Source organism: Polistes dominula, unplaced genomic scaffold, assembly GCF_049000335.1.
Source record: "Polistes dominula isolate Pdom_NZ unplaced genomic scaffold, Pdom_raw_medaka contig_75, whole genome shotgun sequence".
Classification (NCBI taxonomy): Eukaryota; Metazoa; Arthropoda; class Insecta; order Hymenoptera; family Vespidae; genus Polistes; species Polistes dominula.
The window spans coordinates 1,930,332-1,958,254 of record NW_028301003.1 but is presented as its reverse complement, the minus strand read 5'-3'; the positions used below and the strand labels follow the sequence as shown (position 1 = coordinate 1,958,254).

Here is a 27,923-nt window from a genome sequence, read left to right as displayed (position 1 = left end):
TGCAAAATTTAAATATTATCATAACATAAATATTTAACAAATAAATTATTTCATTGTGAATATCTTTTTCATTTATAATAGTTGTTGTACTAAGTTACGTAGTAGATAGTGAAACGATATGAATTTGAAAAGTGCGCGCGGTATGATCGAAGTTAGAAGAAATATTAAAATAAATGAGTGATTATTAGAAAATAATATAAAAAATATTGAGAAATATTAAAAATATGTTCTTTTAATATTAATTAAAAATTATTCTTCGTTTTATACAAATAGTTTATTTAAATATAATAACAAGACAAGAGAAATTCAAATACAAATCATATTGTAGATAACAATCGAATGAATTGTGCTCTACCGCGCAATACCAAACACGAAACTAATGTCCTTGACTTCAAACATAAAACACGGTGGCGTAACATTAGAAATATGTCGATATTAATTAAATGATAGATAAAACAAATATTAGTGTAATTAATCAATTATTATTAAAACAATCTTTGTATGTTTCGGTTATGTGATGCCAGTAAGCAATAAGATAGAAGCACAGGTATTCATATATTAATATATTTTTTCAAATAATATTATAAATTAAAAAAAACACTTTTCTTTAAATTATTATTATTATTATTTTCTTTGTTTAGATAAAAACCATTAATTTTAATATCAGAGGAAGATCGGCCATTCAAACAGAATTTCAAGATGAGAGTAAATTTTTAACAATTGCACCAGCACTACCGGTTTTACCTGGAACACTTACACCACTTAAATTGTCCAAACGTTCATATCATTCTTTAAGGTAATCAACGAAGTTTCATATTAAATGTGTTTTATAAAACAACGAAGTATTTTATATCTGTAGGATTTTTGTTTGTTTTTTTTTTTTTTTTTTTTAGTACCGTAGGATCATCATTTAACTTTGAACCACCTGAAGTCAAAAGTTCTAATGCTGTTACGTTGCAATGGATGGGAGAAGGAAAAACAGTCAACGCAATACGAGCACCAGCAGAAAGAGAAAAAAATCCTGATAGAATATCCCTGGATAGAAGAGGTTTAACTGTATTTCCAAATATAATTGGAGAATCAAAATTACGATTGATATCATTGCAACATAATCTATTAACGAAGATCGATGGATGCAATTTTGAACAATTAAATAAATTAGTATTTCTTGACTTGTACGATAATCAAATAGAAAAGATCTGCAGTTTGGAATGTTTAGAAAACTTGAGAGTATTTTTAATGGGTAAAAATAGGATTAAAAAGATAGAAGGATTGATGCAACTTTGTAAATTGGAAGTGTTAGATCTGCATGGTAATCAGATACAACAAATAACAGGTTTAAATGGTCTGTCATCTCTAAAAGTTCTCAATTTAGCTGGAAATATTATTAAGATAGTTGGATGTAATGATTTTCATGGCTTGACATCTTTAAAAGAATTAAATCTTAGACGTAATAGAATAAAAAAGCTTTTGGGATTTGGTGATATACCACAATTGCAAAAATTGTATTTAAGTAACAATGATATATACAAGTAAGTATTAGACGATTATTCATATTGATATGTTTATCATTAATTTCATTTCATTTGGTAATTAATTGTTACAGAGTGGAAGATATTGGAAGCATAGTCAAAGCATTTCATATCAAAGAAATTTCAATTGATGGAAATCCGATAACTTTAAACAGCGATTATATATCTTTCCTTGTATCTTACTTACCTAATCTTCAAACATTATCATCAATGCAAATTACTGAACAAATTCGTAGAACTGCAATAGCTTGGAGAACTGCTAAGGAACAAGTTAATTCAGCTTTCTTGGATCTTAGTACACAAGTATGTATGAATGTACAACGAGAAGAGATCATTTCTAATGCAAAAACAAATTTCGAATTTTTAAGATCAAAAAACAAGCCTACTATCAACGACAATAAGATGAACAATTGTAAAGTTAATAATAATAATAATAATAATAATAATATACATAACAAACTTAATATTATTAGACCAAAAAGTTTAAGCAAAGCAAGATTAAAAGGATTTGGAAGTTTAACATCCATTAATGAAAAAGTTGAAGCTACCAAAATACAAATAAATAAAAGAAGCAATTCTACGGATAGTTTGCATAAATTAGAAGACACTTCTAAAACATATCCATTAGAATTTAAACTTCCACCTATTTTAAGTTCTATAATAGACAATTTAATGAATAACAAATTTAATGAAAATTTATTGAAACTTGGTAATAATTTAGGAACATTAAATGATGTTACGAGTAGTGCCAATAGTGAAACGGAGAGTTCGGAAAGTCATGAAAGTTTAAAAAGTGGTTTACGTTGTCATTTAATACATTCAAGTAGACGCACATCTTCAGTTGATTCTGACAAATATTCTGGAAATAATAAAATTGATATTAAAAAAGATGATGATTTATCTTCTACATCTAAAACATTAATAAGTATGACTAATAATGTTACTGAATCATCGGTTTACAAAAATCACAAAACAACGATACAATTTATTAATGATAATACAGAATCTAACATCAAGTTAGAAGATTCATCTACAAAATTTGATCACGAAGATGAAAATATTTCAAACGATTGTGAAACAATTCAAACTAAATCAAATAATAATCGTATTAAATATTATTCTATAAGTTCTAAGATTAATAGTTTAGATAGTAGTAGTAAATCAACATTAAGCGATTCGAGTTCTTCATCATTGAGTAAAAATATGACACATAAGAATCGTGATTTTGAAAAGGATAAGCAAAGAGTGAAGAGTGCGCATGTAAAAAAAATCGTTTATTATAAAAGTAACCGAGCAGCTACTGCTAGAGTAAAATATAGAGCTACAGTATCAACAAGTCCAATTCAACAACAAATTTTACCAAGAGAGAGAGAACAAGGTAAATGAAAGTAATATGAAAATTAATCAATTATTTTTATAATATTTTATATTTATTCAATTACAGGCAGTGATTATTTAATTGAAATAATTGGTCGTTGTTTAAACGTTTTTGGCCAAGGTGCATTACGTTTTATTGATCGTTCGTGGGATACATTAAAAGCAGAAGATGTTAACGTTGTTAAATTCAACTATGTTCAATTTAATAACATAGCATTGATTTTGAATAAATTGAAGAATCGTTTTCCAAATGTTGAACACTTTTTATTCAAAGAAACTAATATCAGTCATCTGGGACAGATCAATGCATTAGCTGAAGCACAAGGTCTTGGAAGTATTCGAATAGAAGCTGAAGGAAATCCAATAATATCTAAAAATTGGAGATCTTATGCTATATTTCGTTTAGCACATTGGGGACTTCATACTATCAATGGCAAAGAGGTATATATTTTAATATCTTCTTATCTTCTTAATATATATTACGTGTCACGTTGTTTGTTCGCAATGAACTCCTAAACTACTGAACCAATTTTAATCAAATTTTGTACACTCTGTGCAGTTTCATCCAACTTGAAAGATAGGATAGTTATTATCTCAATTTATAATCGCAATATTATTTTATTGCGAATTATTTGTTTATTAATTAATTAGAGTCATGATTATATCTCTGTTAGTTCGATAAGATTCTAACAGATGGCGATATTAAAATATAAATAACACATTTAATAAAATAATTGTAACACATATATTTAAAAAAACAATTTATATACAAATACATACAGATTACCGAAGAAGAAATTGAACAAGCAGATGAAGAATATGCCGGATTGATAGATATCGTAATACAATCACTGCCAGATTCTTTACTGCAACCATTATTGCAAAGATTACGTTTAGAAAAGGTGCAAAAACAAAATGGGGAACAAATCACTGCCAAACAGTTTTTATTTAACAGCGATCCTGCTCTCAGAAGTGTCGTTGGTAAAGAAGCTCTACAATGGAGAAAAGGAAACGTAACGCAAGTATGTTTATTTCATTATATTTGTAAATTATATTTGTTTTTAGAACAACAAACAAATATTTGTATATTGTAGGAGGATCTAATTTGGAGGCACAAAGGAAAAGTACATTTATTGAATTTAATTGATCTCACTGTCGATGCCATAGAAAAATTACAAATACTTGAAAACGAATGGCCAAGTATATTAAATAAAATCATTTATCAGGCTTTGTCTGATTTTTCAGATATGGATACGTACATGAAAAAATGCAGTAAAATGCTCGATATCGATAAATTATTTATTAATAATAATAATAATAATAATACATAATTATATCCCATTATTATGAGAAACACTTTGATTGTAATTGTTCAATATAATTAATCGTTTTATTATTACATATGTTTAATAATATATTAACATTATTTATAAAATGGGATATAATTAATATCGCTGAAATATTGTATAATCAATATTGTGGAAAGACAAGTCTGCTACATATATTATACAATTGTTAATTGTTCCTGTATTAAAGGAGTTTATTGTGATGTTATAACACAACAAAAATGAATTTTACATATACATATGTATATATATGTATATGTATGTAAAACTTAACATTACGAATATATAAATATTTTATAGATTACGAAAGTTTTTTCCATTTTTCAATTTGAAATCGTATAAATCATGATCACTGGTCGTAATATAAAATACTTGATTAATTCGTTACAAGTTATATCCTTTTATTTCATTAACATCATTAAGATTTTGAAAAAGAAAAATAAATGTAAATGTACATAACATAACGTAGATAACATCTATATATATATATATATATATATATATTTCATCGTCTATCATTGGTGATAGTTAATCAGAAAATAAATAACGAATAGATTACAATAACATTTGAAAAACTTAAAGTTATCAGTAAGTAACATTTTTTTTTGTTTTTTGATGAAAATTTTTTCTTTCTCTTTCCTATAATAAATTATATATATATATATTCCTCTCACTGTTATATATTACTTTGTACCTATAATCGATTCAACGCTAAAAGAAATGGCTGCTTTTTTATCTACACAAGTTTTACTTTTAAAGTCTTTAACAGTTGAAATGAAACCATCAAGATTGTCTTGTAATCTTCTGGGTTCTGTGATACGATTGAACCATGGAATCGTTGGATATAATGTACGAAATGAATGAAACCTTACGGTGGATTCGAGATCCTGTTTTTGCCCTTGAGATACTGCCGGCAAGGATGGAAGTAAACGATTATCCGAAGGAACTATAAAAAATAAAAAAAAACAAAACAAAACAAAAAAGAAAGAAAAAGAAGAAGGAAGAAGAAGAAGAAGATACGTATGTTAATTTAATTATCATCAATATTAAATTTAAAATAAATAAATACATATATTTAATTACAGATTCGTAAGAAGAAAAGTAAAACAGTTTGAAGAACTTACAAACTTCTGGTATGGTGTTATGATTACCACCACCTAGTCCGCAGAATCCTTGAGTGACGCTGATGCTGGTACGAGTGAAGTGCATTTGATGTTGTTGAAAATTTCTTTGAGATGTCCTTTTATTATTATTATTATTATTATTATTCATTTTCGCAACAGTTGCTAGATCGTTAAATCTAGGAATACCATTAACATCTACCGGCACTTGATTGTGCGACGATTGAACGAAATTATTATCAATGAAACAATTGTCACGAGCTTGTTGTTGTCTACGTAAAGCTACCTGCGCTGCCATTACCCTTTGTCTTTCAACAACCAATAAACAACAAGGACAACGGCAATCCTTCCAAGCACATGATCTTTTATGACCTTTCAATCCAGAAATGACACCATGATTTCGACACCTCGCACATTTTGGACTTCTCAAACGTTGGACGTCTAATCCAGCAGAATTTAATTGATTCGTAGCACTGTTGTTTTCTATCTTCATTATGACGAACTACTTTCTTTCTTCCTTCTTCTTTTGTTTTCTTTTCTTATTTTCGTCAATTAATATTTTATTAGATAAAAGTCTGTGTGTGATAAACTTCAGATATAAATGTGATCAGAAAATATTGTAAGAAAGTGCAAAAACACTATCTATCTATATCTATACATATTTTAAACATGAAAGATATTAGATAAGTGTTAATGCAACTTTACTAATCTTTTGATAATTCACTACTTTTCTCATCGATAATATTGTCACATAGTTTGATATATTTTGTTGTTGTTGTTGTTTGTTATTTCTTTAATTGTTTAATCGAAATTTTTATAATTGTACAACATAAGAGAAGTACATCTATCTTAAGATAATGTGTGTATAGGATCCGTTAAACTTGGTACGCAGTAGCGATATGCGATAAGTAATATACTTGGAAGGATCTTTCTGATCGTTTAGGAGAGAAGGAGGTGCTCCTTCATCTCCTCCTACTAATTCTAAATGTATTTTTAGAGATTTCAGATCTTCGGATTGGTCTGAAAGTCAATGAAACTCCGCCAGTTTCTTAGACTACAGACCAATGAGCCAAAGAGTTTTCTCTCTCTCTCTCTCTCTCTTTCTCTTTCTCTCTTTACCTCTTGTTCTCTTCTTCTATATCATCATCATCATCATCTTCTTCTTCTTCTTCTTCCTTTTTATTATTATTTTCTTTTACTCCTTCTTACTCTTGTTAACGATATGTTGTAGCAGCATTTTAACTTGAAGAGAGTAAGAAGAAGAAGAAGAAGAAGAAGAACTTGATAGCTTTCTGTTATAGTATAAACATATCTATCTCTCTGTCGAATGAAAAACATACATCTATCTATCCATCCATCCTATTTAAGCATTTTACTCACTATTCTCATTCTCTAATATACAGTAGTTTGATGTAAACCTTTTGGTATATATGATTCATTGAAATTAATTCAAATAAAAATGAGACAAATAATATCATCTCATATTCTCATTTCCATACAATTATAATTAGAATTCTTTTAAATTATATATATATATATATATATAAAGAGAAGAAACTTGTGAAGTATAGTAAATGTTATGTAAATGATACTCAAAGTAAGAAAAACAAAATAGAAATGGAAGAAGAGATCAAATAAAAGAGATAGAAGAGATAGATAGATATTAGTTAAAGAAAATTGTTTAAGAGGGAGAGGAAGTTGACGGTGTGTGCCACTCATGCGTTATGAAAACATACTCGAAACTAATATTAACTGTGTGTTGGCAACATACGAGAGAGGAGGATCGTATTAACGAGCTCTTAGAACGAGATCACAGAACGAATGCCATGTGTTTGCAGCTGGTGGGATATACCCTGTAGTTATAGTGCAAACCCGTACGAGATACTCTCTTTTCTATTTTCGCGGTTTGATGTTTAATATGTATACAAAAGGGAAAGAACAAAAAAAAAATGTTGCATTTATATATATATATATATATATACTTAACTTGAAAATACTCTAAACAATGGCATACATTTATCTTTATATTTCTTTCTTTTATAAATTCTTATAAATATATATATATTATTATTATTATTTGACTTGTAACATTAATGAAAAATCTTCTTTAAAACTAAATTTGATTTATGTTTGATATTTTATTTTTTGTTTTCTTTGAAAGTTGAAAGAATATTTCATTTAAGCGTGAACAAGAGGGTATATTATTTAAACGAGTTTAAATTTATATATATATATATATATATATCTATATATCTAAAAGAGTACGCGTGAAATGCGTCGAGGAATTTCGTCTAATGAGCGTGAAACGAAGGGGTGTCGTTCAAACGCTTTTTCTTACGGTACTCCCTCTTCTTCAGAACCAGAGAAGTCTTTGGCCGAGAGTGTGTTGTCAGTACGGCAAATATGTTGACAGGTCATTTAACATCTTTCTACATATCACCGCAATGAGAGACCAAACGAGAATGCATGACTAAAACACATATCATCGGCTAACACGTTTACATATTTTAACATTTATTTTCATTCTCTGTCTGTTTGTCTGTCTGTTTGTCTTCAAATTTTTAATCATTTTTCTTTTTATTTATTTTTTTTTTTTTTTTGTAATATACAGATCATGAATGTATATATCATCGTACATCATCTTATAATGAATTTATTTGTCATTTCAATTGATTGACAGATTTCTATATAATTTTCTTGGCTCAATTTAGTTTCATTGGCTGGCCCCAAAAGACGCGAGAATGAAAATAAGACTCTGAGTTAGTTTCGATACTTGTTTATACGTTTTTGACATTTGGATTACCGACAAATGTCGCATTTGTTCGTTTAAAAATATCCGTCTGATTTTATCTCTTTTTTTTTTTTTTTTTTTTTGGTTTTACATCAATATTGTTATAATCAATTATTTGTTAAAAGAAAATTTCTTGTTTATCACGTAAACTTTCCAAATGTTGACCTGAACAAGGAGAAACAATGCAAATTATACGGAATTACGAATATGTTGTTGTAAAGAAAATTCAAGATCTTTAAATGAAAAGTAACCAAATCTTGTTGTTACATTAAGAAAATAATATCATTGTGAGAAGTTTTATTTATAAATTATTATTAAATGTATCGGATTTTTTTTTTTTATTACATTAATTTTGTTAAATACAATAACTGCGAGATGTGACTTTTTTTTGTTTGTTTTTTTTTTTTTCAAAAAAAGAAAAGATTTATTTTTAGGTAAAACTTTATTTATCATGTTTCTTTTAAAGACGAAATTAAAGAAGATCTTTGAATATTCAATAATTTACAAAAAAAAAAAAAAAAATAAAAATAAAAAAAGAAAGAAAGAGAAAAATTGAAAAAGAATCTTTGCAATGCCACATTGTACAACAAATTTTGCCTGGTATCTTGGAAAATTTATTATTGGATTTACAGGAATGCTGATATTATATATGAGTTTTTTGAAAAACAAGTAAATAATAGATTTTTTCGTATACTCTTATTAAAGATTATAATAATAGATAAGACAATAAGATATTTACAAAAAAAATGAAATCAATATTTTTATCAGAGAATCCACTTATCCGTGTAAACCAGAAATGAGAGAACTCTTGACAGGAAAAAAAAGTGAAAAGTAAGTTCAATTAAATCATAAACGCGACGATCATATCTATTATTTACAATTACTTACAAACAAGATACAAATAAATAAATATTCCGTGTCGTATTGATAGTTTATTGTTGTTTGTTCATTGTTCATAATGATTACAATTTAAACAAAATTAATAATATTCAGTAACGATGTATGTTCAACAGGCAACCAGGTAGATGTGAATGCGAGAAAGCGTAAGTTTAATAATTAAATATATTTTATTAACAAATTATTTAATGACAAAACAATTAATTGTTATTCTTTATTTATTTATTTTATTTTATTATTATTTTTTAGAATGCAAGCTAAAAAGCATGGCTGCACATGTAAGGAACGGATGTTAGTAATTCACGTTTTTATCATGTGTTTACGCTAAAACACACTTTCGTAACGACTCCTTCCTCTTTTCCCTTTTTTTTCCTTCCTTTTTTTTTTTTTTATGTTCTTCCATTAGGGCACAAAAATAGAGGGAAATGTATTTGGAAAGAAAGATCATGTCCAATGAAGATTGCATCTAAACGTCTCGTTAAGAACAACAATGGTATTATCGTGCGTAAATGTGCAAATGTTTTCTATTAATCCCCTAAAAACATAAATATATATTTTACTCTAACTATAATCATTTTCATTTAATTTCATTATTTTTAATAATCAAACGAATTGTTTTTAGCTGTTAATACGAGGACAACGCTTAAATCTTTCTGTTGTAAAAAACAAGGAAAGGTAACAAACACTATTATGGGACGAGTGCCTCCATGCCCAAACATATCGGGCATTCGTGAGAAGGATTGATCGATGGGCCCTGGATAGCTCAATTGGTTAAAGAGCAGTCGCCCGGAGGGCAAAAGGATCCGTGGTTCGAGTCCTTGGTCCAGTCAATCCAGCGGTCCAATTTTTTTCACGAATCCCACACATGGGGGCTCAGCCGGGATGGAAGGTCTGTTTCGTAACACGTTCCACAGTCTTAATCTTTGTGAGAAAATTGTGAGAGTATTTGTGAGAACATTCGGGGTTGAATGTTGTTAAGGGGTGAGGAGTGGAATGTGGGACGAGCGCCTCCATGCCCAAACTTATCGAGCATTCGTGAGAAGGATTGATCGATGGGCCCTGGATAGCTCAATTGGTTAAAGAGCAGTCGCCCGGAAAATGAAAGATCCGTGGTTTCGAGTTCCCCGGTCCAGTCAGTCCAGCGGTCCAATTTTTTTCACGAATCCCACACATGGGGGCTTAGCCGGGATGGAGGGTCTGTTTCGTAACACGTTCGTTCCACAGTCTTAATGTTTGTGAGAAAATTGTGAGAGTATTTATGAGAACATTGTGAGAACATTCGGGGTTGAATGTTGTTAAGGATGGGGGGGGGGTGGAATGTGGGACGAGCGCCTCCATGCCCAAACTTATCGAGGATTCGTGAGAAGGATTGATTGGTGGGCCCTGGATAGCTCAATTGAATGAAAGATCCGTGGTTCGAGTCCTTGGTCCAGTCAGTCCAGCGGTCCAATTTTTTTCACGAATCCCACATTATTATTATTAACGATGAATGAATTTGTTTATTCTTTGAATAATTCAGTTTTCAGATTTATTAAATGATAAAATAAATTCTTGCAAGTGTCATTGGTATAATTTAATTAACGGTACTTGTATCAAACGTAAATCGAATAAAATGAAAAGACAACAAACGTGTTTACGCGTTTCGGAGGATGTCGTAGCTGATTTATGGAAGATGCAAAAAGTATGTGACATTGTAAAGTCGCAAGATGATAATCAAAAGAAATTATTTAATAATGACAAATTCATACAAGAAGAAACAACATCGAGTTCTTACGTCGATGCTAAAAATTGTTTCGTTCAAGATGCTTATACTCAATTTGTATGCGATAAAGAAGAACAAGAAATTTATTTGAAAAGAATTGAACGTAGAAATGAAGAAATAAATGATGACATCGATAAAGAAACGAAGAAATATGATGGTACTTTGTTAAATTGCAATTGCGAACATATGACTAATATTGACGCTGAAACTTTGACGTGTTTGAAAGAAGAAAATAAATCAAATACGTATAATGTCACAAATAATAATAATAATAATAATGATGATGATGATAATGATTTACCATACGTTCCTGAGCTTGAATTAGAAGAGGAAGATGATTGTAATTGCGAGTATACATTTTCGGAAGAACATTTTGGGGGTCGCAGTAAGAATCAAATTGAAATGTGGAAAAATTATGATTCAATTCGAAAGAAATTGAAACAAAATCCGATATTAAATATTAGGTAAACAACAAATTATCATTTGTTTTTCTATTAATTTAATAATAATGTAAAAACTGCTTATGTTTGTAGAAATCAAAATCATTTGAATGCAAAAATGAATAATAATTCTTATCGTGAAAATAATAAATACGTTTACAACGAATTAAGATCCAGTACAAGTACAGAATCATTGATTTCTCCAGAAACAAAAATGAAGATAACACGTAGCAATGATCGAGGTTATTTAATGCTTTTAAAACATTCCAAAAGGATCAACAAAGATTCTCGAAAAATGGCCGACAATTTTGTGCCGCCATTTTTTCGTAAAATTAATATTAAGGAAGATTATAGTGATCGTGATTACAGTAAACGATATTTTTGTCATTGTCAACATTGTAATGAAGATACAGAAAGAAAATTAATAATTGATGATAAATTTGATGAAGATACTGAAACAAATCGATCAAGAATTTCATTCTCATCTTCAACGACGAGTCTTTCATCTTACGATCAAGATAAATCATCTCGATCATATTTTGACGATAATAATTATAAATGTCGAAATTTATCAAGCTTTCGATCTAGCACTAGTAGTTGTAACTGTAATCAATCATCAAAAATAGAATATCAAAGATCTGTAAGATTTAATCCATTATCTTCAACAATAACTTATAAAAATAATAATAATAAAAATAATAATAATAATAATAATAATCCTTGTCAAAGGATATTATCTATCATGCAAAGAAGATTACAAAATCGTGAAGATTTTGATTAATGATTCACACGTAAAATAAAATCAATTTTAAATTATCACTGTAAATTATCAAACAAAAATGAAAGAGGAGTTAACGAAGATTGTAATTAACGTGATTAAATGTTATTCAATAGAAAAACTGAATTGTTAATGTATTGATAGTCAAAGATGATGATAATAATAATAATAATAATAATAATAATAATAATAATAATAAGAGAATGAATTGAATAACTAGACGACTGAGAGTTGTGTGTTAGTTGCTAGATCCTATGAATAAATTGGACATGCTTTAAAGAGATACGAGTAGAAGAGTCTGGTGTGTGCCCCGGAAAATGTGAAACTCAATTAATATGCGTCCCGTGTCTCTAGGTGAAGTGTCTATAAGTAGATCGGTTGCGGACACAACGTCACTCATAACCGTACATTATTTTCTGCTGTAATGCGTAGATAGTCTTCTTTCTGCTAACGAGACATTCTACACCCACACACGAATCATATACAAATCACACACACACACACTCAGAGCATACACATTCACATATTTATATGAACATGTTTTCTACTAGCATATTAATTTCAAATTTATTTCTTAAAATGCTATGTAATTAACATAAAAACACATATATTGATTATCACGTTAATTTAATCATTTGTATATTCATTCTAATTTTAATTAGTATTGTACAATTTTTATTTTTATTTTTATATAAACAATATATATATATATTTAAATTAGTATAACATATAAAACTCTATTATTATACAATAACAAATAGATAAAGGAGTTATAGTTTTGAAATAATTGTGCGCTTTTTTTTTTTTTTTTGGTTAAACTCTCGCATTGAAATATTTGTATTATTTGTGTGTTCTTTTTCATTGTGAAATTTTATTCGTTTCAATTCGTTTAAGAATCTTTCTGAAAGGCATCCTTTGTAAGAGAAACGTTGCAGCTGCGACCCTTACGCCTCATATTTTGCACGCACATTCTAATAAAATAAAAGGAGAGACGGAAAGGCTCAACTGAAGAACCATTTCGAAATGGGAAGATGTTAAATGAGCAAACTGTCTAACTGTCAGTCCACCTAGTATTCGGTTTCTCGGCGCTTAGTGAAAATACTAAAGCTAAAATGATTCCCGTAGTCTACTTTAACTTTGGTGTTTCAAATAAACACACACACATACACACACACATACACGCTATGCTATTTCCGTTTTCAGATAGACTTTCGATCAAAATTCTTTTTCTTCTTATTATTTTTATACATCAGTTCACTTCATTTACACATCACTCATTTATGTGTATATTAAATTATTATTTGATAATATATTCATCTATCGAATATAATTTTTGATCTTGAAAACATTCATCTATCCATTTACTATCAATTACTTTCATCGTTTCATTCATAGTTTCATTAAATTCAGTAATTAATGATTTATCTTCAATGAAAATATAATTAATATGTTCGTTTAAATCTTCATTTATTAAACCTCCCATAAAACGAAATTTCAATTTGATCAAATCGGAACATTGTTTGAAATATCCAATGATTTGTTTGAACACAGAAAATGGAGATATTCCATTGTCAAACAATTCTTTATCCAATTCTTGTTCTTCGATAAAAGTAAGTTCTATTTCTTTTATCTAAAATTAATATTATTTAATTAGATACAAATTGTATGTATTTTTATAAATGTATTTTTTATATGTTTGATCTACCATAGGTTCCATTTTTGTTAATGAACGTTGTAAAATTTCTTCGTCAACGTCCATCGTATAACTGTCATAATAATTATCATATTTTTCCATTAATAATTGTTTAGTCGTGTCACGAATAGAGAGAAAATCCCATGGTAAAAAATCTTCCAATGTACCCCAATTTTCTTCTTTGGTAATACGTTTGAACCAATCTAATGTAACCACGTCATATTTGTTTGTTTTAATAATATTATGTGCTTTTGCCTAAAATCAAATGAAACAAAGTCAGTAAATCATTTATTTATAAGATATTATATCGTAATATAATTTGTATTTATACTTTTTTATCATTTCCAACAATGATACAATAAGTTTCTTTTCTTGGATTTCGTACAACTTTTGCCCTATGCAATAAAAGTTGTTCTATTATTTCTTCATCGGATATTTCATCATTACCATTAATAACACAAATTTCTTTTCCATCTAACAGACGTGTTATCGGTACAATATTTTTCTTTAATTGTTTGTCTTTATACAAAGTTTCATCGAATATCGATAAACTTGATTTAGACATTTTCTTAGGTTTAATAATAGATTCCGTTGCAGTTTCAATATCAGCCATTGTTGCTTGTCTTTTAGTCAATTTATGAATAACTCCTGCATTCTAAAAACAAGATAAGTTAAATGATAATTTAAAACTCATGAAATTTCTTTACATTTTTGTCTACCTTTATCAATGATAAAAATTCTGTGATTGTACAAGCACTGTACCAAGGTTTATCTTCTCTAATTTTGATGATACGAGGAAAACGTAAAGTATAACCGATTGAATAATCATCACTTTTTGTTATTTCTGTTGCTCTAAGTGTTAAAATCAACGAGTGTTCAGGTCGAATCCATAAATCTGGAGGTTCTACCTAGAAATATAAATCACACATGTTTATACAATTAATAATATACAATTATAATTAAATCAGATGAATATATTTGAAATACTTTAGGTCCAATTATACAATTAGGACGATCTTTAATCCAATGCTTTTCAAATTTCTTATGAAGTTCATTCAATTCTTTCATTGTGATACCACTGCTCACTGATACAACAGAGGAAAATTGTTTAGGTTCTTCCCCTTCATTCTTAGATTCTTCAGCAACACCCATCATGAAACTGTTTATTGAACCACCTTCCCCATAATAACCTCCAAGTATAATCAAGTCTAGATCTTGTATCAGATCTTTTGAATACTAATATTTAAAAATAATATTAATTGTATTTGAATATTCATTGAAAAATATATATGTTTTTATACCTCGGCTTTTAATTTGTAACAACCAGTTCCATTGCGAACATTTGGTTTGTAAACTGAATCAGATTTTTTGATAACAATTCCTTCTTCCTCATTGACAAGACTTTTATTAAAAATATCCAATAGATCTTTGCTATATATTAAACAAATAATTATTAATATTTATAATAATATAATATAGTAACGTGTGTGTGTGTGTGTGTTTATATAATTTACCTGTTAGAAATAATTGTACTTTGGCATTTAATTAATGAACCTTCTTCATCTTCAAATGCATCTTTTAGTATATTCAATCTTTCTTTATAAGGTCGATTAATGAGTAAATTATCATTGTAAAGAATAATATCATACGCAACAAAACAAGGTTGAAAAGAACTTTTAGCTGTAAGCTTTTTAACGTCATAGCTCATACCCTTTGATCCAAATACTTTCCTTTGTTTATGCCAACCCATCATTTCGCCATCCAATATGATTGATTTGCATTGTTTATTTAAACGACGTGAAAGTTTACTACTCAGAAAACCATCTACAAGAAATTACTTAATAAGAATTAGATATATATATATGTGGGACGAGCGCTTCCATGCTAAACTTATTGGGCATTCGTGAGAAGGATTGGTCGGTGGGCCCTGGATAGCTCAAAATTGGTTAAAAGAGCAGTCGCCCGAAAAGCGAAAGATCCGTGACTCGAGTCCCCCGGTCCAGTCGGTCCAGCAGTCCAATTCTTTTCAAGAATCCCACACATGGAGGCTCAGCCGGGATGGAGGGTCTGTTTCGTAACACGTTTCACAGTCTTACAACGCCACGAGAAAAAATTAAAGACGAAAGTTGTAAAGTTGATGACAAAAGACGAAGTTGGTGACGAAGGGCGTCACAAAAAGAGGAAATGAAGTTGGGTGGCATAACATTCGGGGTCGAATGTTGTTAAAGGGGAGGTGGAATGTAGGACGAACACCTCCCCATGCTAAACTTATCGGGCATTCGTGAGAAAGATTGGTCGGTGGGCCCTGGATAGCTCAAAATTGGTTAAAAGAGCAGTCGCCCAGAAAGTGAAAATCCGTGGCTCGAATCCCCCGGTCCAGTCGGTCCAGCAGTCCAATTCTTTTCACGAATCCCACACATGGAGGCTCAGCCGGAATGGAGGGTCTGTTTCGTAACACGTTCGTTCCACAGTCTTAATGTTTGTGAGAGTATTTGTGAGAACATTGTGAGAACATTCGGGGTTGAATATTGTTAAGGAGAGGGGGGGGGTGTGGAATGTGGGACGAACACCTCCCAATGCCAAACTTATTGGGCATTTGTGAGAAGGATTGGTCGGTGGGCCCTGGATAGCTTAAAATTGGTTAAAAGAGCAGTCGCCCGGAAAGCTAAAGATCCGTGGCTCGATTCCCCCGGTCCAGTCGGTCCACCGGTCCAATTGTTTTCACGAATCCCGCATATATATACGTATATATATATTAGCCGTTTATTTTGAAAGTAGCTTAACTCCATTCTTGGTAAGAAAGCGCATATTATTCACTTAATAATAGCCACCATTGTAATTGGAACTATAAATTTAACATCCTTAGATACACTCGAACATAAATGGAGTTAGGTCACTTTCAAAATAAACGGTTCATATACAGTTACTGTATTTTCTGCATTCACCTGAATGACTTTTTCCATATCCCCAGTTATTTGTGATATCAAATCCTTGTCTCGTTAAGAATTGAAATATATTATCTTTCATATGTATTTGAGAACGTTCCCCATCAAATTTCGTTTGTACAAAGTACTCGTCCTTATTTTTAAAAAGTTTTCCCACATCCTTAATAGCAAATCTTTCTAATAACATTGGTTTGAAAAAAGAAAAAAGATGAATATGAAAATTAATTCTTTTTTTATTTCGATCTCTGAGATTATCACAAATTGTTCGCAGTTCAAAAGTTGTAGAAAAATATTCATACGCTTCCGGATGATAAGCTGTAAAAAATACAAAAGAAATTATTAATTTTAATAATATTAGTGTTTTACAGTAAAGCTATGATATAATAATATATTATTTCTTTTTTTAAACAAACCTTCCAACATTTTTTGTGTTCCAATGCCCAATTTTAATTTTTTTAAAATAATACGTGTCAACCATTTTAATTCTAACGCGCTTATCTGTCGAAATAATTCTTTGAATAATTCATCTTTACTTTTATTTTCATCACTTGCTTTTGATATATCATCTAAAAATGTATTTATTCTATCTATTGTAAATGATTCCTTTTGTGGTGACAATTGTTTTCGTACAATCGAATAAACTATTTCAGCTAGGTCACTTCCATTAGAATTATTTGATGTGGGTATTCTGAAATAGAAAATATATATATATATTAATATTATTGCAATAATAATAATAATAATAATAATTTTTAAAAAAATATGATATAAAAAAATGTACCTGTAATTTATCAATTTTTGAGCATCTTTACTCGACTTTCCTAAACAAAGTACACGAATGTAAATATTCACCAATAATTTCTGCTTTAAATTATATGATTTACGTTCACGATCGCAATCTGGTAAAAGCAATCTCAACACGGGAAATATCGAAATATTCTAATAAACAAAATATAAAGAAGTATTATTAATGTTTTAACAAAAATTCATTTACTTTTCTTTCTAACTCACAGCATTTGGATTTTCTTCTATTAATTTAGCACCATCCTTTTGATATTGTTGAATAAATTCTCGTAAAATTTTAATCTTTTCGGAAGCATTAACTTTGATAATTCTTTCCAAGATTTCACACAATTGTTTAAATTTAATTCTTGATGATAATGACACACTCATCTTGAGATAAATCTTTAAAGATATAAAATTACAAAGTTAACAAATTTATTGCAATTTTTTTTCTTTTTCATCAAATGGGTTTCTCAGAAATTATAGACAGATTATATTATATTTACAATTACTTTATTTTTATATACAAACTATTACTACTTTTGGTATAAAAATAAGCGTAGGAACTTGTATTAAATTAAACTGTATAACTTATACAGCAAGTGTATTTGTACTTATTGTATATAGTACTATAAACAATGTACAATATACAATAGTATATAATACATATAAATATTGTATATCGTACTTATACAGTAAGTGTATTTGTACTTATTGTATATTGTACAATATACAATATACAATAGTATATAATACATATAAATATTGTATATCGTACTTATACAGTAAGTGTATTTGTACTTATTGTATATAGTACAATAAACAATATACAATATACAATAGTATATAATACATATAAGTATTGTATATCGTACTTATACAGTAAGTGTATTTGTACTTATTGTATATAGTACAATAAACAATATACAATATACAATAGTATATAATACATATAAGTATTGTATATCGTACTTATACAGTAAGTGTATTTGTACTTATTGTATATAGTACAATAAACAATATACAATATACAATAGTATATAATACATATAAGTATTGTATATCGTACTTATACAGTAAGTGTATTTGTACTTAATGTATATAGTACAATATACAATATACAATAGTATATAATACATATAAATATTGTATATCGTACTTATACAGTAAGTGTATTTGTACTTATTGTATATAGTACAATATACAATAGTATATAATACATATAAGTATTGTATATCGTACTTATACAGTATATACTTAAATATACTATTTATTTTTTATACAGTAATATAATCTTCAAGATACATTCTAGCAAGTTGAAAATTCTCAGATTGTAGATATATAAGATGAAGATTAAAAGCAGCTTCTCTCTTCAAGTGTAAAAGTTCTTCATGTTGTTTAACTAATTCTCCTGGATCAGTATGAAGAACTAATTTATAATAATGTATGGCTGATGGAAACATTCCAATTTGATGAAATAAACGTCCTGTGTTATAATACGTTTCATGTCGACCATCCTCTCCTCGTAGTTGAGCATATATCCTTATAAATGCAAGAGCTACAATTTAATAATAAATAATTCATATATCCAATCATTTGTAATTTCATATATATATTATATATATATATATATATATATATATATATATATATATATATATATATATATTTCACATTTTGAAACTTTGATATAAATATATTAATTACCTTGAATTATTAACTGATTCTTTTTCATAGAATTCTTTTGGCAGGCCATTTGTAACATTGTTACAGAAATTAATAAAGCTAGTAATGCATTAGGTGTTACTCTGAAGAGTGATATATAATCATTGAGAGCATAAGTGTATGTTCCTGAGACGAGACAATTATTTGCATGCATTATATGCAATTGAGAAAATGCATCTTCTCGTCCAAGTAAACGCATTATGAATCTATTGTGTCGAGAATCTTCAGCTCTTTGAATAACTATATTAAGCAAATTGATTGAATTTGAACGTCGACAAACTTTGACTATTTCGCGAATAATATTGTATCCATGAAAGGAATCGTTATTGTGAATGCATGATATCAAACATAGGAATACGATATGAGAATTTCTCTTCTCAAATCTTTTTGATGTCAATGCACTAAAACATAATCTTTGAAGTAATCCAAATTTTTTAGTTGCGTAAGCTAATTTACACATTTGAATGAGTAAAAGAAATTCATTCTTTTCACTTGGTTCTTCGCTATTAATAAACGTTGGTTGATTTTCTTCTATAAGTTTTTCACCGCAAGATAATCTATGCAATTGTAATGATTCAAGACGTTGACGTACTCCAGTTGCTCTTGTTAAAGCAGTAAGTTCTGGTTTGGATCTAATATTACTACAATGTCTTGAAAGTAATAACATTCCTGATTTAAAATATTCGTCATATTTTTGATTTTTGTAAAGTAGTAGTGTTCTCATGTAAATAACATTAGGATCCAATGTGTCCAATTCTGGATCTTGTTTAAGAACTTCTGCAGCTTTAGCATATTGTCCTTTAAATTTATAAAGTTTAGCTAATGCTAATCTAGCACCTAAATGTTGAGGAGATAATTGTTTAACTACTTCATAAGATTTAATAGCTTTTTTTAAATCTTTACAACCAACCCAACATTCTGCGTGTCTCAACCAGACAGCTGCTAAACTAAAATTAGTACTTTCGACTAATGGATCTAATAAAAGAAGAGCTCGTTGAAATTCATTTTTACCCATAAAAGATTCGGCTACGTCTAAAAATAAATCTCCAGACATTTCTGGATCTTCCGTTAACAATTTAGGTAAAAGTTTATCCGCCATATTTATTTCATTAAGTTCGATAAGTGTTATAAGAAATTTGGCTTTTAAATCTACTACAACGTCATCTGGCATATCACAGGTTTCTATTACACGTACTTTAGAAGATTCGGAATCATTTTCATCCGAAGTTTCTTTAAATTTAACCCAAATACTGGTATACTTAATTAAAATGTCTAAACATCTGTCAAAACGTTTTAAACTAATTAACAATTCAGTCATAATATTAACTTCTTCTAATGTTATCAATTCAGGACATTTAACAAAAATACAATCCATAGCTTGGAACGCTTGTTCGTTATTATTCTCTTGCATGTGTCGTTTGGCTAATAATTTAGCATATTTCAATATATCTTGGCCTTGATCAGAATCCAAATGATGTAATAATCTAGTATAAGCTTTAATATGAGCTTTTTTATCACCATTCTGTTCTTCAAGTTCTATCAACGTTTCATACAAATGTACATCCTTTGGACTAGCTTGAATAGCTTTGGAATAACACATTATCGCTTGATTAATATTCCCACTCTCCATTGATAAATTAGCCAATCTGGTCCATTGATCTGCATCCTTTGGACTAAGATGTGCAGCTATTAATGCGTATTGTAATGATCTTTCAGGTTGATCATTTTCATATATCATTGCTAACGTTTGAAATGGTTCTGGAGCACTTGGTGCTTGCCTATAGAAGTAATTAATAATAAATTAAATCAACGGATACTCTTTGATTATTATTTCAAATCTTCTACAACTTGGATACGAAAATAAAAACTTGCCTAATTATTTCCATACATAATTTCTCCGCAATATCTATTTCTCCTCTAGCAAAACGTATATTAGCTTCACCCATTAGACCTTGCAAAACGGGTGGAAACATTCTTCGTCTTTTTCTTGGTCCTGACGATGATAACGTCCTTTGTTTTTCTTTTTTATTAACAACTTGTTGCGAAACTTCTTGCTCCTTTTCTGTATCTCTTCTAAAAATGATATTATCTATTAGTAAAAATTCATTAAATGCAAATGTGATATATTCCTTGTAGTACATACTCATTAATATCCATATCTGAGATTTCTGGGTCTGGAGTTTCAATTATTTTAGATGAATACTCGCTGAACGTTACTTCACCATTCACAAATTGTTTAGTCAATCTTTCTTCTTCAATTAATATCATATTTTGGTCATCAATCTCCATTAGAATATCGTTAACAGAACTACCTTCTTGAGAACACATGTACGATGAAATGATTGTTTCAGATACATCCTGCACTTTTAAAGCTTTAGCTTCCTTGAACTCGGTTATATCCACGTTCATGGAATTGATAGCATTTTCATCCAATTCTTCTATGATTATTGGAATAATAGCACTTTTATCGTGTTCAATGATCATTATGTTTTCTTTCTGTTCGTTGTTTGATTTAACTTCTGAATTTGTTTCAATATCCATGTTTGTTTCATTATTATCCACTGTTAATTCCTCCATTTTGCACTAATAACACAATGCAATTACTTTTTAATGAATACTTTTTGTTACTAATGTTTATTTATATTTTATAAAACAAGATTTAATTTACACTATTTAAATTGATATTTATTATTAAACACTTCACGCAATTATTATTATTATTATTATTATTATTATTATTATTATCATTAGATTTTATTAAATGAAAATTTAATCAAATTTGTGATTGATAAACATTATACACAAGTACACATTAAAATATAATTTAAATTAAATTTAATTAAAAATCGATTAATTTATATCAATTCGATATATTAAAAATTTGCATTACTAAATAAAAAAGGTTTTGTTGATAAAAAGGGTTAATTACGTTGTTGATTAAAAATAAAAATTTGTTAAAAAATATATTCTTTTGAATTTAAGGTTAGAAAAGTGACATTACTTTCTGATCCACCAAAAATATATATAAATGTTTTAAAAAAAACAAAGTAATAATTTACAATTTTAAAGAAATAATTAAAATAAAAAAATGAAATACTTACAAATAAATCGTCTACCTTGGTTTTCTTATTACTGCAACATTTATTTAGATAGAACTCTTACAAAAAGGGTAAACACTAGTCAAAAGCAATGCGACATTTTTAATCATTGAATACCAACATAGACAAGAAATTGATAACTAGAGAATTACTAAGTTCCTAGTAACTTATTTTTAATCTAGTATTTTATTTCTTTTGATTATTATCACGTGGTGTCAGCACTGAAATGTTATTTAACCTTATTTCGATACAAAGTTCGATACAACTTCCGTCTTTAAATGCGATGAAATTTGTAAACACCGAAGCATGGATATCGTGATATATATGATTTTATTATGTGCAAACTTTAAAATGTCTCTACAATCGAAAATAACTATGATTAACCTTTAATATAAATAATAAATAAATGTATATGTGCAATATTTCATAATGTCAATTTATATGACAAATAAAACTTGAGGTTATGACGTGAAAAATAAATATATTGTTACCGTAAGTTAATATTTATTCTCTTGATCGTTATCTTGAAAAGAAAATTAAACATAATAATAATCTAAGCTTTATTGACATACATTTGCTTTTGTATACAGAACAAATATACTGCACAATAAATCAATGACTCATCATGAATGCCTATATAATAATGTTAGATAAAGAAGTTAATGTGAATGAGATAGAATAAAATGGTTTATTTTAAAAACCTATATATTATTAACTTACTTTTTCATTAAATTGTGAATAATTTCTTTGTGTAATCATTCATATATATATATATATATATTTTGTTTTTTTAGTTCGTGCCAATAGTATGAAGTCGCCTATATCTTGGACGTATATTACTTTGGTATTATTACTTAGCTTTGGGAAAAACTCATGTAATAACCAATTAAACTGTACGTCAGAAGAAGAAGAACAGAATCATCATAACTCGGCACACAACAAGTCTCATGATACCTCAACGATATCATCATGTGATATGTATAATAATATGCATGAAGTTAAAATTCAATTTTCATCTAGAATTGTTAAAAATGAATATATCGTAGCGTTCAAAGGTTATTACACGCCAAATGCACGCCAAAATTATATACACGCTGCATTGAATTCATCCGGTGTTAATAATTGGAAATTACTAACCAGAAATAATTTGGCTAGTCATTATCCTAGCGACTTTGATGTAGTACTTTTAGAAGAAACTGATAATTTTCATGGTCTCAATGCCTTGATGGATCATCCGCTTATTAAAAGAGTAACACCTCAACGATTAGTACGTAGAAGTTTAAAGTATATTAATATCACTGAAGAAGGAGAATTACCTGAGTATAAAGTATTCAAAAGGAAAATTACAACCTACGTATGTTTTTAAATATTATTATTGATAAGATTCTCATTCAATAAAACTTATTTTATTACAGAAACATATATTTTGTTTCAGGGAAGTAACTTTTGGCAACCGATAAATCGTCATGCATCTCGTAGATTGTTACGTGCTATTCCAAGACAAATTACAACTACTTTACAAGCGGATGCTTTATGGAACTTGGGTTTAACGGGTCATGGTATTAAGGTAATTATTAAAATAATGATAAAAATGAATGTCATTTAAAATAAAACTTTAAAACGTATTATACATTTACAGGTAGCAATATTTGATACAGGATTAGCTGCCAATCATCCACATTTTAAAAAAATTAAAGAACGTTCCAATTGGACTAATGAAAAAACTTTGGATGATGGTGTTGGTCATGGAACATTTGTTGCCGGTGTTATAGCTTCATCTTCCAAAGAATGTCTTGGATTTGCACCGGATGCCGAATTGCATATTTTTCGTGTTTTCACTAAAACTCAAGTATGTATAATATTCTTAATCGTGTATAGAAAATTTAAATGATATTATTTTATATGTCCTTGTTATAGGTGTCATACACATCATGGTTTCTTGATGCATTCAATTATGCTATACTAACTAAAGTCACTGTATTAAATCTTAGTATTGGCGGTCCAGATTTTATGGATCATCCATTTGTTGATAAAGTTTGGGAACTTACAGCAAATGGTGTAATCATGGTATCCGCAATTGGGAATGATGGTCCTCTTTATGGGTAAATCTTAATTATTCTTATTATTTATATAATTGATTGATAAACAAATGTATAATACAAATTTCTCATATTTTGTATAGAACATTAAATAATCCTGCCGATCAAATGGACGTCATTGGTGTAGGAGGCATCAATTGGGAAGATCAAATAGCTAGATTTTCATCGAGAGGTATGACAACGTGGGAATTACCATCCGGTTATGGAAGAGTCAAACCAGATTTAGTTACATATGGATCAGGAGTTAGAGGTTTGGCATTGCCAAATGGTTGTAAAACACTTTCCGGTACTTCTGTTGCTAGTCCTGTTGTAGCTGGTGCTGTAGCACTTTTGGCAAGTGGCTTTGTTGAATCAAACAATTCGCTAAATATTAATAAGAAGGTAATTCTACTGTTCTAGAAAGTATATATATATATTGATTTTAACAAAATTTAATTATTTTTGTTTTGATTATAAAAAGATAACACCAGCTAGCATGAAACAAGCATTGCTCAGTTCAGCACGACGTTTATCAGGTATTGGTATGTTTGAACAAGGAGCAGGAAAATTAGATTTGTTGAGAGCGTATCACTTTTTAAAATTATATACGCCTATGTGTACTCTCAGTCCAAGGTAGCGAATATTTTATTAGTAAGAAATAAATAGAAATGACTAAAATACACTGAGATTATCTATGTTTAATAGATAATATAAATTCAGTTATATAGATCTAACTGAGTGTCAGTATATGTGGCCATATTGTACTCAAGCCGTTTATCACACCGGTATACCAACCATCGTAAATATAACTATAATTAATGGATTGGGTGTCTCGGGTCATATTACTGATCTGACTTGGCATCCATATACTGGTAATGGTAATGGTGAACGAATTGATATATCATTAACGCACAGCGATGTTTTATGGCCATGGTCTGGCTGGTTAGCCGTTTCTATAACCGTTCCATCAAGTTCTCGTGATTGGCAGGGTATAGCACAAGGTAATTTAATAATTATTATATTTCAAAAATCATGTTAATAATATGTTCAAACATATAGGTCATATATCTATAACTATAACGTCACCACCAAGTAATGGGGAAGAAGAACCACGTCAATCAACCATTGATTTACCATTAAAAGCCAAAGTTATACCAATTCCACCACGACAGTAAGTATATATCATAAATATTATAACTTATATATATATATATATATATATATATATATATATTTTATTGTATAATTAATATGATTATTATATTTAACAGCAAACGTATTCTTTGGGATCAATACCATAACTTACGCTATCCTCCAGGATTTTTTCCAAGGGATGATTTAAGTGTTAAAAATGATCCCCTAGATTGGAATGGTGATCACATTCATACAAATTTTAAACATATGTATCAACATTTACGCAATGCTGGATATTATCTTGAAGTACTCGGTCATCCATTTACTTGTTTCAACGCTAAAAATTATGGAACGTTATTAATAGTTGACGCGGAAGAAGAATTCTTTCCTGAAGAGGTTACTTAATGTTATTTATTTCATTTGATTTTGATTTTGATTTATCAATTATTAAACGAAAATAATCCTTTCTTTTTTTTGTTCTTTTTTATAGATAGCAAAATTAAAACGAGATGTCGAAGAGGATGGACTTTCTGTAATTATTTTTGCAGATTGGTATAATGTTACTGTTATGAGAAAAGTCAAATTTTATGATGAAAACACTCGCCAATGGTGGGTTCCTGATACTGGAGGTGCTAATATTCCAGCTTTAAATGATCTTTTATATCCTAATTGGGGAATAGCATTTAGCGATCACGTACAAGAGGGTCAGTTTACTCTTGGTCAACATTCACCAATATCTTTTGCTTCTGGATCAACTATTACTCGGTAAACAATCAAATGTAATAATTTATTCCAAGAAATTCTATAGGAATATTGAGATGTTATATTTTTACATGAAACAAACAAGATTTCCAAAGGATGGTGTTTTACTTTATGCAAAATTACGCGATCAAGGTGAAGAATTTATTTTGGAAACGGAACCGAAAACGTCCAAACTTGTACCAATACTTGGACTGTTACAAACCAAACGTTATGAAAATATTCAAGAAAATTATAATATTGTTAAAAATAACGATATTAAAGATTTGGAAGAAGATTTTCCGGATGACAATCATGAGAAGGAACATGTTAACGATATACCTGGAAGAATTGTAGTATACGGAGATTCAAATTGCATTGATGACAGTCATTTGCAAAAACGTATAATATTATTTTCAATTAAATCAAATAATTGTATGTATATATATATATATATTTATGTATTAAGTATATTGAAGAAAAATATAATATTTTTCTAGCTTGTTTCTGGATGCTCGATGCCATCTTAGAGTATACTACGACAGGTCGAATAGCAACCATATTTATCAATGAAAATTCACCACCGAATAAAGATTCAAATGAATTGGATCATTTCGAGAATAGTGTATTACCTAAACGAATAGAAAATAGTAATTTCAAACGTCATAGTAAGGTAATAGCATCCGAAGGAACTGGAGCTAATCGTTATCGGCCATTACCATTGTGTCCCATTCTAACATTAGCTGTACCAAAACCAGTTAACGAATCTGCACCGACGTAAGTATAATATATTTTGTTTCATTCGTTTATAATTATTAATTATACAAAATAATATTTACAGAAATTTATACAAATCACAAAAATTACTTTCCGTGGACAATGGAATAATAGCCGCCAATCCAATTCCACCAGAAGATTCATTGTGGTTTAAACGACATATTGGAGCTAATAATGTTCCTTTGTTATATAATAATGATTTAAACGGAGTCGTTCATAAAAAACAAAATGAACAAGACTTTGAAATGACTGTGAACGAATGGTATTATATAGGAATAATTATTATAATAGTTACATTACTTTTATGTTTTCTTAATCGCTGCAATTGGTTGATATTTAGAAGACACTCTAGAAGAAAACGAACAGTTGGTAAATTGCGTAGACTTATACAAACTTTTAATCCTATACGCAGGTAGCTTGGAAATGGTGTGTGATCTACAAAAAAAAATAATGCTTGTAAAGACAAATTTTATAAAATAGTTTTATAACATTTTTGTTTATAGATATATTTTATATAGACAACACAATCAATCTTATGGTATATATAAATATTCTATAAGCTAAATAACACTTTATCAAATTTCTCTCTATTAATTATTCAAAGATTGAGAACTAAAAAAAAAAAAAAACAAAAAAAAGGGTGCTTAATGTTGTGCCAAAAATTGAATATCCTTCGACAAATTCTTGATAAGAAAGATTATTAGAAAGTTACAAAACATATCGCCCCCCCCCCTCTCTCTCTATATGCTTTAAATTTCCTTTAAAATGATATCATTAAAAAAAAAAAAAAAAAAAAAACTTGGACAAAAATTTTAGAAAAGTATTGTGTATATCTTGTGATTTATTAATATTTAAAATATGTTTTATGTAATTACTGAAAGAAAATCGTTTAACATTAGAACGTGTTA

General features: G+C 28.7%; 6 protein-coding genes across 11 annotated transcripts; 3 read left to right on the top strand and 3 right to left on the bottom strand.

The window, feature by feature from the left end:
* The first annotated feature begins 60 nt into the window (after positions 1–60).
* On the top strand, positions 61–4,487 carry LOC107067250 (uncharacterized). 2 transcript variants are annotated; one of them, XM_015322574.2, is made up of 7 exons: positions 61–547; positions 642–796; positions 894–1,532; positions 1,607–2,910; positions 2,977–3,350; positions 3,692–3,931; positions 4,004–4,482. In XM_015322574.2, exons 1-7 carry the CDS (start codon positions 518–520, stop codon positions 4,238–4,240), a joined length of 2,979 nt encoding a protein of 992 aa, XP_015178060.2. In that variant the 5' UTR covers positions 61–517; the 3' UTR covers positions 4,241–4,482. The 2 variants fall into 2 exon arrangements, with proteins under 2 accessions (XP_015178060.2, XP_089029913.1); XM_089173787.1 differs by lacking the exon at positions 61–547 and having other exon boundaries at positions 669–796; positions 902–1,532; positions 4,004–4,487.
* A 366-nt stretch (positions 4,488–4,853) lies between these two features.
* Positions 4,854–6,494, bottom strand: LOC107067251 (uncharacterized). Its single transcript, XM_015322575.2, has 2 exons — positions 5,380–6,494; positions 4,854–5,201 (listed from the first exon to the last, which is right to left on the bottom strand). The coding sequence occupies exons 1-2, from the start codon at positions 5,867–5,869 to the stop codon at positions 4,939–4,941; spliced, it is 753 nt and encodes a 250-aa protein (XP_015178061.1). The 5' UTR covers positions 5,870–6,494; the 3' UTR covers positions 4,854–4,938.
* LOC107067254 (uncharacterized) lies at positions 5,242–12,509 on the top strand. 5 transcript variants are annotated; one of them, XM_089173792.1, is made up of 10 exons: positions 5,257–5,275; positions 5,341–5,447; positions 8,800–8,836; positions 8,936–8,998; positions 9,181–9,210; positions 9,314–9,355; positions 9,471–9,557; positions 9,687–9,739; positions 10,584–11,290; positions 11,360–12,509. In XM_089173792.1, exons 6-10 carry the CDS (start codon positions 9,331–9,333, stop codon positions 12,045–12,047), a joined length of 1,560 nt encoding a protein of 519 aa, XP_089029918.1. In that variant the 5' UTR covers positions 5,257–5,275; positions 5,341–5,447; positions 8,800–8,836; positions 8,936–8,998; positions 9,181–9,210; positions 9,314–9,330; the 3' UTR covers positions 12,048–12,509. The 5 variants fall into 5 exon arrangements, with proteins under 5 accessions (XP_089029917.1, XP_089029918.1, XP_089029916.1 ...); XM_089173791.1 differs by lacking the exon at positions 8,800–8,836 and having other exon boundaries at positions 5,242–5,275; XM_089173790.1 differs by having other exon boundaries at positions 8,800–8,998.
* A 145-nt stretch (positions 12,510–12,654) lies between these two features.
* DNAlig4 (DNA ligase 4) lies at positions 12,655–22,393 on the bottom strand. The gene is made up of 12 exons (XM_089173789.1): positions 22,292–22,393; positions 17,694–17,867; positions 17,464–17,621; positions 17,096–17,370; positions 16,683–16,997; positions 15,252–15,561; positions 15,039–15,168; positions 14,725–14,973; positions 14,457–14,645; positions 14,069–14,392; positions 13,750–13,992; positions 12,655–13,674 (listed from the first exon to the last, which is right to left on the bottom strand). Exons 2-12 carry the CDS (start codon positions 17,853–17,855, stop codon positions 13,342–13,344), a joined length of 2,688 nt encoding a protein of 895 aa, XP_089029915.1. The 5' UTR covers positions 17,856–17,867; positions 22,292–22,393; the 3' UTR covers positions 12,655–13,341.
* Positions 18,585–22,399, bottom strand: LOC107067255 (general transcription factor 3C polypeptide 3). The gene is made up of 5 exons (XM_015322580.2): positions 22,292–22,399; positions 21,334–21,773; positions 21,063–21,263; positions 19,173–20,968; positions 18,585–19,023 (listed from the first exon to the last, which is right to left on the bottom strand). The coding sequence occupies exons 2-5, from the start codon at positions 21,765–21,767 to the stop codon at positions 18,743–18,745; spliced, it is 2,712 nt and encodes a 903-aa protein (XP_015178066.2). The 5' UTR covers positions 21,768–21,773; positions 22,292–22,399; the 3' UTR covers positions 18,585–18,742.
* Positions 22,400–22,535: 136 nt separating this feature from the next.
* Positions 22,536–27,663, top strand: S1P (membrane-bound transcription factor site-1 protease). Its single transcript, XM_015322582.2, has 14 exons — positions 22,536–22,780; positions 23,083–23,642; positions 23,724–23,855; positions 23,928–24,137; positions 24,206–24,390; positions 24,471–24,768; positions 24,848–24,999; positions 25,087–25,367; positions 25,426–25,537; positions 25,638–25,896; positions 25,991–26,265; positions 26,348–26,640; positions 26,739–27,015; positions 27,080–27,663. The coding sequence occupies exons 2-14, from the start codon at positions 23,097–23,099 to the stop codon at positions 27,429–27,431; spliced, it is 3,372 nt and encodes a 1,123-aa protein (XP_015178068.1). The 5' UTR covers positions 22,536–22,780; positions 23,083–23,096; the 3' UTR covers positions 27,432–27,663.
* The last annotated feature ends 260 nt before the right edge of the window (positions 27,664–27,923 follow it).

Bases quoted from the DNA above. Each gene is read 5' to 3' on its own strand.
- LOC107067255 (XM_015322580.2), bottom strand. From the start codon at position 21,767: ATGGAGGAATTAACAGTGGATAATAATGAAACAAACATGGATATTGAA. The intron at 21,264-21,333 runs GTATGTACTACA...TATCATTTTTAG, and splicing joins TCAGATATGGATATTAATGA to AAGAGATACAGAAAAGGAGC. The intron at 19,024-19,172 runs GTAATTAATATA...ATTAAATTGTAG, and splicing joins GAATCAGTTAATAATTCAAG to CTCTTGCATTTATAAGGATA.
- DNAlig4 (XM_089173789.1), bottom strand. From the start codon at position 17,855: ATGAGTGTGTCATTATCATCAAGAATTAAATTTAAACAATTGTGTGAA. The intron at 17,622-17,693 runs GTGAGTTAGAAA...TTTGTTTATTAG, and splicing joins TAGAAGAAAATCCAAATGCT to AATATTTCGATATTTCCCGT. The intron at 15,169-15,251 runs GTAAATTATATA...TTTAATATATAG, and splicing joins AGTACAATTATTTCTAACAG to CAAAGATCTATTGGATATTT.
- S1P (XM_015322582.2), top strand. From the start codon at position 23,097: ATGAAGTCGCCTATATCTTGGACGTATATTACTTTGGTATTATTACTT. The intron at 23,643-23,723 runs GTATGTTTTTAA...ATTTTGTTTCAG, and splicing joins AAAGGAAAATTACAACCTAC to GGAAGTAACTTTTGGCAACC. The intron at 26,266-26,347 runs GTAAACAATCAA...GAAACAAACAAG, and splicing joins TCTGGATCAACTATTACTCG to ATTTCCAAAGGATGGTGTTT.
- LOC107067254 (XM_089173793.1), top strand. From the start codon at position 8,739: ATGCCACATTGTACAACAAATTTTGCCTGGTATCTTGGAAAATTTATT. The intron at 8,837-8,935 runs GTAAATAATAGA...TATTTTTATCAG, and splicing joins ATGAGTTTTTTGAAAAACAA to AGAATCCACTTATCCGTGTA. The intron at 9,740-10,583 runs GTAACAAACACT...TGAATAATTCAG, and splicing joins GTTGTAAAAAACAAGGAAAG to TTTTCAGATTTATTAAATGA.
- LOC107067251 (XM_015322575.2), bottom strand. From the start codon at position 5,869: ATGAAGATAGAAAACAACAGTGCTACGAATCAATTAAATTCTGCTGGA. The intron at 5,202-5,379 runs GTAAGTTCTTCA...TATTTTTTATAG, and splicing joins TAACACCATACCAGAAGTTT to TTCCTTCGGATAATCGTTTA.
- LOC107067250 (XM_015322574.2), top strand. From the start codon at position 518: ATGCCAGTAAGCAATAAGATAGAAGCACAG. The intron at 3,351-3,691 runs GTATATATTTTA...AAATACATACAG, and splicing joins ATACTATCAATGGCAAAGAG to ATTACCGAAGAAGAAATTGA. The intron at 3,932-4,003 runs GTATGTTTATTT...TGTATATTGTAG, and splicing joins GAAAAGGAAACGTAACGCAA to GAGGATCTAATTTGGAGGCA.